Source organism: Electrophorus electricus, chromosome 5 (assembly GCF_013358815.1).
Source record: "Electrophorus electricus isolate fEleEle1 chromosome 5, fEleEle1.pri, whole genome shotgun sequence".
Lineage (NCBI taxonomy): Eukaryota > Metazoa > Chordata > Actinopteri > Gymnotiformes > Gymnotidae > Electrophorus > Electrophorus electricus.
In genome coordinates, this window is record NC_049539.1 from 10,539,437 (window position 1) to 10,550,711 (window position 11,275).

Consider the following 11,275-nt stretch of genomic DNA (forward strand, 5'->3'; position numbering starts at 1 on the left):
ACTACAACGTGCACATTTGAAGGGTTACAGCTGTTTATTTCTACTTTTTCCACGTTACACCCAGTTCTGGAATATACATGGATCATAGCACATCCTGGAATAAGGTTAACATTTTTTGGAAGTTTCAATGAAGTCTGAAGTATATGCAATATAAACAATATACTCTTAAGACAAGAATACTCTTAAAACAGCAAGAATTATAATGCTAAAGGACATCAATGCATTGTCAATCTGTTTGCATTGCCAGATGTTGCTGTGGTAGCAATGAATTTATCTACACTGTCTGAATTACAAATTCCATGAAATTAGTGTTACGATTTAAAGGAGCAATACGTAGTTTTCCCAATGACTCCAAAGGCATTTTACTGAAACTTAGTGGCTTGGATATTTCAGAGATTATGTACTAAATATATTTTAAACATGGTCATTAGCATGTGGGGGACCCACTCTATGGAGCACAAACTGGTTCATTTGAGGAATACAAAGCATTTTTTTTCTTTTATTCTATTTCATGTGAGCTGCACTTTATAGAAAAAAAAAGTTTAATAAAAAATACTTTCCTAAATACTGTTTGATACTTTTTGGTGGTGAAAATGACGTATTGCTCCTTAAAATAGTTACTTTTTCTTACAAACTGATTTCACCTCCTAGAATTTAAGAAGCACTTTGCTTGCCCAGCTGATGAAGTACATCTGTCTAAACAGTCCTGTCTCTCTAGAAACCTTGTGTGCTTCTCTGCAATTTTGACGACCTCTACATATTTTACAACAGTACACTTTAGTCACTCCGTGGAATCTTCTTCATATAACTTACGTTTTCAGAGCCAATGAGAAGAAGACGGGACTCTTATTATGTGCGCAATGTGTGTAACAATTTAATCAGTCCGTGCTTTCCTTAGTGATTCACCATAGACATGGCGGATTACAAAGAGGCACCTTTGGCTACTAGGCCAAAAACATTAGATCAAGCAGAGTACTTTAATCTTTCACCTGATTATCGACGGGCCCAAGAGGAACGGGCTGCGCTAAGAAGTCGACTTAAAAGGCAGTATCAGATGCAGTTTAACAATCCTCATAGAAAGGGTATAATTGTAAGTACGGGGGGTAAAATGCCTATGAATCATCTGGCTAGTTAGCTAATCCAAAGATATAGGTTAGCTAGCTAGCTAACTACGTGTCTTAAATGCATAGCTATAAAATAAACATAATTTTATTGTTAGTGTAGCTACATTAGCGTTACTTTTATGAATCACTACTAATCACGACGTAAAACGTAGCTAACTAGGTTCGTGGCAAGGACATGGTAAAATAAACTAGTCATCCTGTTAGTGACCTTGATGCTTAGGTTTCTAATATCCGATAACGGAGCGAGTGAGCTAACCTAGCTAGTTATCTGTGTGGTATTTAGCTAACTTAGTGAATATACTTCAGTAACTAACTAGATGGCTTGTTAACATACTTGGCTAAAACACGTTCTATTGGGTGACCTAGTTAGCTAACAGATCTGAGGAATTTGACATAGTTACGGAAATTGGTGTTATTACTTCCTGTTTTTAGCCAGCTGGCGTTAACGTCGGGTGTGGTGTTGTACTTGTAGGAGGATCCTGCTATTACACGGTGGACATATGCACGAATGAGCAATGTATATCCCAACTTCAGACCAACGGCGAAAACATCACTGATTGGTAGCTTGTTTGGAGTTGCACCACTCTTCATCATTTATTTTTTAGTGAAGTCTGACCGGGTAAGCGGGCGAAATACTAATGTATTGTATTGGGGTATGTCTTGGCATGAATCGAGTGTGGTTAACACAGACGTCGTGCATTAACTTAATCCAAGTGAGGTCTGTGTAGAGTGCATGCGTTATCTTAACCCGAAGTTTAAGTAGTAGTGTGAAATGCTGAACTCAACAGTACTTTGCAAGTTATATCACAGAAGGCTGCGATATTCAAACGAGCCGTTTTTATCGCGTGCATAATTGTCTTTCTGTGCAATCTGAGATATTCAGCGCAGTATATGTAGTTATTTTTGACAAATTATGGCGTTTGTCATCCAACATATGTAAACAATTTTGGTCAAATATGTGCAGTTGGTCAAATATGTGCACCCCTCATATGAATATATTTGTAGTCAGTGGTTTGCAAGCAGTAATTCTGAGCTTGTGCAAGAATAATGACACTTTAGGGAACTTTCTGTTCTATTGGAATTTTTCAGAATATTTCGATTGGAAATAGTCATATGATTATGAATATTTCAGATTGTTCTTTTATTGATACTTGGAACAGAAGGGAATGCCTATTTACGACCCCAAATTAATGAAATCTATGCAGAAAACATTAAAATGTTTGTAGTTTTCCATGCAAGAGTAATTGGCTGGTGCTTGTCTAGAGATTCATCTCATATTTTTCAGGATGCGAAGGAGCAGAAGATAAAGGATGGGACTTATAAGCGTCCTTACAAGCTCTCCTACTGAGTACTGAAAGTCATGTTTCACTTTAACTCAAAAAGTACCTGTATAAATAAACATCCTTTATTGTTGAAACAGTGTGTATTACTGCAGCTGGGGAGAAGGGTTAAGCTTTTAAAATTTATTATTGTAAATTTCTAGTTCCAGCAGCATGTTTAGTTTTGCATTCCTGGTGTACTGTTCATTTATTGAAGCTCAGCTGTACTCTACAAGCTATAAATCTTTCAACTGCAGTTCCTCATGGCATGAGCCATGGCCTCTTCTACTTTCTGTCAGGTGCCCAGTTTGGATTGAAATGATTCCTGAGAGGTTCCCAGCATTTGTAGTAGTTCTTGTCCAAACGCTGGCAGGTTTCAAGCCCCCACTTGGTGACAGCCATGCTGAAGGATGACTCGAACATGAATGCCTAAGACAACCATAGAAAGAAAGTGTTATACTGGCTGGCTTGACCCCAGGATAATTATGTTTAATGGGAATGAAGGCTTTGGGTCTGGGTTTATACCATGGTTCCTTCAGCAACTCTCTCTGGTTGGAGGTTCGCTGTGCTGTTTTTGTCAAAGCAGTCAGCGTCAGGGCCGTGTGGGGTCATTATGCTGTGGAGACTCCCTCCTCCAGGCTGGAATCCCTCTTCCTTTGCCTCGTATTGACCTTTGATCAAGCCCATGAACTCGCTCATGCAGTTCCCTTAAATACCGACAGAGGGTGCTCCAACATAACAGTCCAACCGCGGGAGAAGCGACGTGGTGTACAGGTAAATTATTTGCGACTTACTGTGGTAGTAAGGGGGTCGGAATGTATGTTCAGCAACTCCCCAGCGAGGCGGAAAGATAACAAAGTCAGCAATGGCAACCCCTGGCCGTGTGGACTTTGCCGTCAGCACAGTAAAAATGGAGGGATCCTGATATGGAGATTCATGTACACAAACAGTTCACTGATTAAAAATGCATCCTAGCCATATAATATCTAGCAGAAAATGCAATTAGGCAGTACTTACTGCATGATCAAACGCCACACAGTTAATAACCATGAAATTCTCCAAGTTATATTTGTAGGGTGTGTAGTTTCCATGCCATGCCACCACGTTAAATGGTGAGAACTCCTGTAAAGACAGATGTGTATTGAAAAGGATGAAGGCATTCTAGGACATTGCAGATCACCCCAAAATGATCCAGTTTAAAGGCCAGCAGAGAGAAATACTGAGTTGAATGTTATACTGATCTGAATTTAGCTTTTAATTTGGTTTTATCAATTTATTCTTGAGTATTTCTTATTAGTATTTCTCAATAAGAAAAACTTATCAAACTTTTTCTATTATTCTGCCAAGAGTCAGAAAAGAACAAAATTGTAAAGTGGTTATAAAGTGGAGAATTTTTTTTTATCTTGATCGTTAAAAATGCAGCAATTTTATATAGCCCTCTGTTGATAATGTTGCAGTGAACAGTCATTGAATGGTGGCTGTAAAATCAATATAATTCATTACAGCTGAGACTGCCTGCAGTTCTGACCTTCAAACCCCCCACCCTTGCAGCCACACACTGCCGCACACTCGCTGTTTCCCCAGATACACAAAGCTCAATCCATGAAACACATCCCAGTCCCAACTTAAAATAATAAATGCAGCCAGACAACAGCATGTTTTTACAGTTATATACATTCACACAAAAATGTACTCTGAGCACCCTGGGTGGTTTCCTGGACCCCAAGGTTTGTAATCTTACACACATTACTGCTTTCAGGATAACTCCACCAGACTTGATTAAAAATTGGAAAAAAAAAAACACCCATACAAACAAAATATAAACAGACTGGCCCAGTCAGGCAAATAATAAGTTAATTTGAGCAATTTCAGTGCTCAGCTGGAGATCAGAACAGCAGGACAAAGCTGCACTCTCTCACTCGAGACAGCGAGGTCCGTCAACTTCTTATGTCTGAGGAAGGAGTGACATGCCCGCCAGGAAAAAGGGTTTCCTATATGACCAATGTCTTGGAATAAAGCATGACACCACCACATGGTGTGTTGCTCCTATGTGATGGTCTTGTGACTAAATTTTTCCCTGCAAGTAAATCCAATTACACATGCAACAAAAATATAATTTTGTAAAGTAATATGCTGAACTTCATGCTTACCTTAGGAAATATTTACCTGATTAAATGATTTATGCAGCAAAAATGAAGAGTATATTAACAAAATTAAAATAATTATGCAGTAAGATCTGGGAGCCTTCAGGTGAAACCAAGTGATGCTTAATTGTTGGCGACACTAACAGGAAACTTGAACGACAAGCAGAAATTAAGATGGTAAGTGAACCTAGGTTTTAGCAGGGAATTTCCAAATATGCCCTGAGGGGAAAAGGATGGGGGTGAGAGGGTGTATACCCCCTTGAGCATTTGAGACTGAAGTGCCTGAATCAAGGGCACAGTAGCAGTACATAGCAAACAAGTCTGACAAACTGCGTTTCTGCTGCCAGCCTGCAAGGTCTGGTTCTCATATGGTTTGGCTTAGCATGGTAAAAGAGGGTCAGCTAACCTAGTAAACCTACCTAGTTAATCAAGGAGGGCCAATAAACCTAGTAAACCCACCTAGTTAATCAAGGAGGGCCAATAAACCTAGTAAACCCACCTAGTTAATCAAGGAGGGCCAATAAACCTAGTAAACCTACATGGTAAATACACCATGGGTTCACACAGGACATGTAATAAATAAAGCATGGTTATCATAATGTACCTGTTGACATGAGAACAGCTTTCCCTGGTACTTGTTGATGACGGTGTAGGTAGTGCCAACCGTGCGGTCTTCAAACCAAGCCACAGGTACCTGGAAGTCCCGGGGATTTGCTAGTCCATTAGCCCCTATTATAAGCAAAGAAATACTAATTATGTAATAATGGCTTCAAAGGGCCTAAACAGGAAGCATATTCGTAAGAAATAATTCTCAGAAAATGGACATTTCAAATCGAAAATGTTCAACCAGGTGTTTCTTTTTAAAGAGTACAGTAAGAAATACAGTGCAGTCTTGGGCTTACCTATGGGTCCCAGGTCAGGCAGCTCAAAATGTGTGCCATACACCTCCAGTATATAACCCCTGGTCTCCCCAAACACATCCACGCTGAAGCGCATACCTTGCTGAAACATCACACGATACAAATAAAATGATGTATGTGGTTGTCTGCTGATGAATAACATACTGGGTAATATGTGATTCACTCACCTGAAGAACACAGATCTCATTTGGCTCCACCATCATCTTTCCGAACTCTGTGGTGATCAGGATTTCACCTTGCTGCGGCACTGAAACATACGGGCAAATTTATTCACGGCATGCACGCAGTGTCTCTCCACCACTACTTCAGCATTCAGTAATAAAGTAAACATCACTTTTGGCAGGATGATAGCTTTAATAATGGCTGTGTGCTGGGGGACTGACCAATAAGAAAATCACCATCTGAGTTCTGGAAGCACCTAGGAAGAGACAAGTCCGGTTTTTGTGTTATCTTAAGGATTATGGCATGCTGCACAGTGCATGATGACATATGGTACAGGTGCAATGGACACAGACTTATCCAGCATGGAAGCGTTGCAGGTGTAGATGTGCACAGCTATCCCATTGCGGGATTTCGCATCCCCAGCACCACAGAGCGTGCGCAAACCCTGCAACAAACAGATGGCCGACTGCTGAGAGCTACTGGCAATTCAGATAACAGGACGGACAGCTGTGGGACTGGACCACAAGAGAGAAGTGTTTCACTTGAACTTACCGATACAAAATCCACCTTCTTCTCCGATGCTTTGGTAATGGTAAATGGCTTCCATCGAAGCTTGTCAAGGAATGATAAATTGATTATTAAAAATTGGGTGGAAAGATAAAACCATGAGAAGGTGCAGGCAGACAACATTGCTGTGTGGTGCTCTGAAACTTCTGATTATAAGAGTGTTGATGCACAGACTTGGCGATTACCTGGTTGGGGTCAGGCTCTACTTCATTCCAGTTATCACTAAGGTTTCCACAGCTCAGGGGAGTGAAAGGTTTGTGTCGGACAGAAGGCAGTATGCGGTACAGCCAGCTAAAATCACAAAAATGCCATATCTATTCAAGGAAATGGTTCAGACATTATATATTCTAAATCACAGACTTCTAGGTGATTCTATATGCAATACACTCTACCACACACTGTGTTGGTATTTTATGTGTGTCTGAGTGCTGCATATATTGTACTCTTATATAAATTAGGTATACCTTCTCTTATTGGCTGCCCTTGGGCATGTGAAGGCAGAGCCAGAGAGTTGTTCAGAATACAGTCCATATGGACATATTTGGGGATTGTTCTGAAATAAAATCATCTTCAATGAGTGCATGTCTCATGACAACAGTGAACATAAATATGTATGGTAGCACTTGTAAGCACTTGCAAGGACTATGAAGGTGTCAGCATTACCTGTCCTTCAGGCAGGGCGCCAGGACAGCGAGGATCCTCAGAAGTAAATTCATTGCCAAAGCCACTCAGATACTAAAAACCAACAACAAATACTTGAGCTCAATCTCAGCTATGAACTTTTTTTTGGGGGGGGGGGGCCACTATAGTCTGAATTCGCGCTGAGTCATCCAGAGTCTGCAGTTCCAACAAGCTGTTCCCAGTGAACATCGTGGATATCGTGGAGAGCACAGGAGAGGTGACAACACAGCGTGAACGAAGTAACGGAGGGATAATAATATAAGGCTGCTTGATAAGACAAGACAAGTTACCTTCGTCAGTTTTCTACACCAGTCTACTTACATTATAGATTTGAATATACGAAAACAACTTATTTCATTTGTTGTGTGAACTCAGGAGAACCTGGTAAATAATTTAAGTAACTGTTGAAATTTTAATTAGTCTAATAGCGTTTCTTGCTGTGCTTTGCTTCCGAAAGTAGCATGAGCTCGGAACATTTGGGCGATGCTGTTTCCAGTAATCTGATTGGTCTCAAAGGAACGCCCCACACATCCTTCATGGAGCGCAGTCTAATCAAACATCCTAAAGGACCTCAAAATTGGGTTTATATTTCCTAATTCTAACATATTCCAGTCTAACTTTATAAAATCGCTGACAGAATAACAACTTGGATGGTGTGAACAATTGGAAGTGCAATATTACGTATAATAAACCTAGATATATAGACTACATACCCAGTCATATTTAAAGCATCAGAATAAAAACGATTTATACTGTAGTCATATAAAATAAATGACATATTCGAAATGCATGCGCCTCACTTACCTTCAGACCAGCCATTCTGCGTTTCTACCTGAGTTTGGACAAGTTGTAATGTAGCTTTGCACACCTCGACTCGGACGCTCTCGTTAAGCCAGAGGCTGCTCTTCCCCAACACTGGTCAGAGAGCGAGAGGACAAGACTTCGGCTCAATTTATGCATTTTGTTTCATATGGGTTTAATTAAGCTCACACTTCGTGACGTAGCCAAATGTTCGAGCTACGTTTGAGAGGGGAGGAGAAGTTGGATGGCCACTCCGGAGGTTTGCAAACAAATGGCCTTGCCATGGCCAAAACAAACTTCAAAGCTCGCAAGAGAAGGGGCTTGATTAGAGTCACGTCTCATGATAACATCGACTAGCGCTTGAAAGCGGGGATCAGCGCTGGAAAAACGTCTAAATCATGTATGAAAATACATGTATTTGTAAATAGTAATTGTTTTCGTGTCTATCGTGTAGATTAAGTAAGCCTCCTCTTTTACATTTTCGCTCTTCTTTGTTTATGCCTTTGTTTTTGTTTTTTTTCCCCCAGAAAACTGCTAAGCGTCACGAGAAAAATAAGAAGTAGAAAGAAGATCACGTAGAATCAATTTGCCTCTCTTATTCCACATGCTATCGCTTTTCTCTTGTTGTTTTAGGAGGCACTGGGTTGGCGGGGTAAATGATGGCAATTCTCTTAGTGAGGCGCAAATAAAGTCGGAGCGGCAGAAGTAACTGTTCTCCAACGAAGCGTGCAGCTGTGCCGCGACTCCCGCTGGCAGGCGGTTTAGGTGCTGTGCTCAAGACGAAAAAGCCTAATGCCGGAAAATATCTCGACCCAGTCTGCGGAAATTGATCTACTCCTCAGGGGGAAAAATGACTGATTTTTAATCTCGTCACCGACTTTTTTCCTTTTTCTTTATATATATATATATATATATATATATATATATATATATATATATATATATATATATATATATATATTTCTAGACTGTACTGCACTGTTTATAGCCAGACCATACAACACACTTTGGCAGCCCGTCCTCATTTGCTCTGAAATAAGTCTCTCTTATACGTTGTTTCCCATCTTTCCCATCTCAGGGCTCAATATCCAAGACCATCAGATCAAATTAATGGGCTGTGTTTAGGTTGTCCCCACAAAATGTCTTTGGTCATTGCTATAGCACTCAAAATGTCAGTACCACAGGTGACACTGCTCAGTGGTCAGTGGATTTCCTGGGGCTGAACCTAAGATAGACAGAACCACAAAGGACCACAATCCAGTATGAAGCCCCCGGCCTTTGAGGTGTTACTAATAGTACAATAACTCTAATAACTCTTTGTCGTTCCTCCTCTGCACGCAAAACCATGGTCCAATCTTCGCTCGCCTCCTACCTCACCAGCTCCACTGCTCCGTCCACTTACTCCTGATTAGATTTGCGGAGACATCCACTATAGCCTTTTAAAATTAAGTGCCGACGGCCTTCAGAGTGGATTCTCTCCTGCGGCAGCCATAATGTTATGCAAATGCAATAATACGCAGATAAAGACTGTTGCTGCGTTCTGTGCTCTAGTGGTTCAAGCCCTGCCGGATCCTCCGAGCTTGTACTAATGAGGAAGGCATTATTCGGGAGTCGTTAAAGGCGCCCTCACTGACATTGCCCTCCTCTGTCGCCCACTCTGGCCATTAAAGCACTGTACACACACACACACACACACACACTTCAGAGCTGGTTCTTATCACAGGCTCCTAGTTTCTTACACATCAGAATGTCACAAAATAGAAAATTACACTCCTTTCCCACAGAGAAAATTGCTTTGGAATCGTTTGGTTATAAAGATGTCTTTTGTAAAAGCGATGAATAAACACACATATTCACACATGCATAAACACAAATGCACACACATACACACGTACCCACACACACAATTACTTGAGTTGGAAATCTCTGTCAGTTGTGGCTGCTGGCTGTTCTGACGATTTATCAGTTACATTAGAGGAATTTGTAGGAATGTGTGTGCAAGTGTATGCACACATGTGGGTGTGTTAGTATGTGTATGAGTACACAGTGTTACTTTCCTAAGTCCAGGATAATACAACAAACACAATCCATCATAATTCTGCCACTGCATTGGACTTTTTCAGAAGTGCCAGAAGGTCTTCCCTGCAGCGGTGTGGTGATGGAGCTGAGCACTTTCCAGTGGGAATGGTGTGGTGCGGTGATAGAGCTGAGCGCTCTTCATAGGTAATATTAGGGAGCAGCAGGGATGCAAAGGTGATCCGTGATTCGCTCTCGGAACTCATACCAAAACATCTTGTGTTATTTACAGGCACCACATGCATCCAGAGCTGTGATCCTATGGTTTTATTGACACATAATGGAAAGAAAATGTGAAGGAGTGACATGAAGGGAAACGGGAGACTGCGGCAAGACAGAAGAAATAAGAACGTCGGAGGTGAGCTGGAAGATGGACCTCCAGTCTCCTCCATCGGGGGCCATGTGTGTGTGACTGGCATGTTCTCTGCCATCCCTCATACCGCTTCCTCACCCTGGGGATACTAAACACCTGGGGATAGAACAGGAATAAATCCAATATAGATTGCACAGTTTCATGAGCCCCCTCCCTACCCCCCACCCCCCACCCAAACCTCCACCCCTACCCTCACACACACACACCTCCACATGCCTACCAGGTCACTCCAACCAGCTGAGATCCTAAATGTATTTCTCACTGTAAATTGGTCTGGAGTACTTCGGAGGTAGGAAAGATATCTTCCCCATGGACAGTGCAGGCCTAAATGATGCCTCTGGCTTGATCCCCTCTGGATACATGGCCATGCCCATCCCATGTAGCGATGTCCCTCTGATGCTCCATAGCACTGGACTACCAAACAGACATGACATTTTTACCACATTTCTATGGGTCGCAAAGAGAAACAAACCAAAATGTCCATATTTACCTAATTCATTCACCTCTGAACCCCCCCCCCCCACATCTCAGTCCCCATCAGCTACAGTAGGAGCAAAAGAAATATTAGAACTATACAGAGAGAGAGAGAGAGAGAGAGAGAGAGAGAGAGAGAGAGAGAGAGGAATGAAATAAATTACTTCATGTGGAGGCTGAGCTCAGAGGCAGGGGTAGTGCCGGACTAACCCAGGCAAGAGCCACCAACACAGCAATCATTACTGTCACAGCTGAACCCTAGAACAGCTATCTCAGTCCCACGCAGGAAGCTAATTTCATTTGAGATGGAGTCCCTGATGAACCACTGGGTATTATCCCTGATAAGTATCTGCTGGTTTTATAAAAGAGCTCCCCAAGGAGTCCATTTCAAGAATTTACTAACATCTCCCGGGCCTTGTTGTATTAGTCATTTAAAAGGCGACCTTTGTTTCCTAAACAAACTTTGACATTTATAAGGCATGGAAGTGTTCCTGCATTTATAACACTCGTGAAATCCACTAGATGTCAGTAAAACGCCTGTAAAAAGTGTAGGAGAATAGACACTCGGTCATTTGTTTCTGCTACTTGGCTCTTGAATACGATTTTTGATATCATTACTCAATATCATTGTAAT

At 41.5% G+C, this 11,275-nt stretch overlaps 2 protein-coding genes across 2 annotated transcripts; one reads left to right on the plus strand and one right to left on the minus strand.

Moving 5' to 3' along the window:
- The first annotated feature begins 876 nt into the window (after nucleotides 1-876).
- Nucleotides 877-2,541, plus strand: ndufb4 (NADH:ubiquinone oxidoreductase subunit B4). Its single transcript, XM_027004394.2, has 3 exons — nucleotides 877-1,090; nucleotides 1,597-1,743; nucleotides 2,410-2,541. The coding sequence occupies exons 1-3, from the start codon at nucleotides 914-916 to the stop codon at nucleotides 2,470-2,472; spliced, it is 387 nt and encodes a 128-aa protein (XP_026860195.1). The 5' UTR covers nucleotides 877-913; the 3' UTR covers nucleotides 2,473-2,541.
- On the minus strand, nucleotides 2,514-7,895 carry hgd (homogentisate 1,2-dioxygenase). Its single transcript, XM_027004393.2, has 14 exons — nucleotides 7,722-7,895; nucleotides 6,900-6,971; nucleotides 6,701-6,789; nucleotides 6,422-6,527; nucleotides 6,222-6,281; nucleotides 6,023-6,114; nucleotides 5,891-5,925; nucleotides 5,675-5,754; nucleotides 5,490-5,589; nucleotides 5,192-5,316; nucleotides 3,461-3,565; nucleotides 3,238-3,364; nucleotides 2,969-3,150; nucleotides 2,514-2,872 (listed from the first exon to the last, which is right to left on the minus strand). Exons 1-14 carry the CDS (start codon nucleotides 7,734-7,736, stop codon nucleotides 2,729-2,731), a joined length of 1,332 nt encoding a protein of 443 aa, XP_026860194.2. The 5' UTR covers nucleotides 7,737-7,895; the 3' UTR covers nucleotides 2,514-2,728.
- Nucleotides 7,896-11,275: the final 3,380 nt, after the last annotated feature.

What these genes read in the sequence shown, in the direction of transcription:
- ndufb4 (XM_027004394.2), top strand. Translation starts at nt 914, where the DNA reads ATGGCGGATTACAAAGAGGCACCTTTGGCTACTAGGCCAAAAACATTA. An exon ending in CTCATAGAAAGGGTATAATT is followed by an intron (nt 1,091 to 1,596) that starts GTAAGTACGGGG and finishes TTGTACTTGTAG; the next exon opens with GAGGATCCTGCTATTACACG. An exon ending in TTTTAGTGAAGTCTGACCGG is followed by an intron (nt 1,744 to 2,409) that starts GTAAGCGGGCGA and finishes CATATTTTTCAG; the next exon opens with GATGCGAAGGAGCAGAAGAT.
- hgd (XM_027004393.2), bottom strand. An exon ending in GCGCCCTGCCTGAAGGACAG is followed by an intron (nt 6,790 to 6,899) that starts GTAATGCTGACA and finishes ATTTTATTTCAG; the next exon opens with AACAATCCCCAAATATGTCC. An exon ending in GTGTGGCGTTTGATCATGCA is followed by an intron (nt 3,365 to 3,460) that starts GTAAGTACTGCC and finishes TCTCCATATCAG; the next exon opens with GATCCCTCCATTTTTACTGT.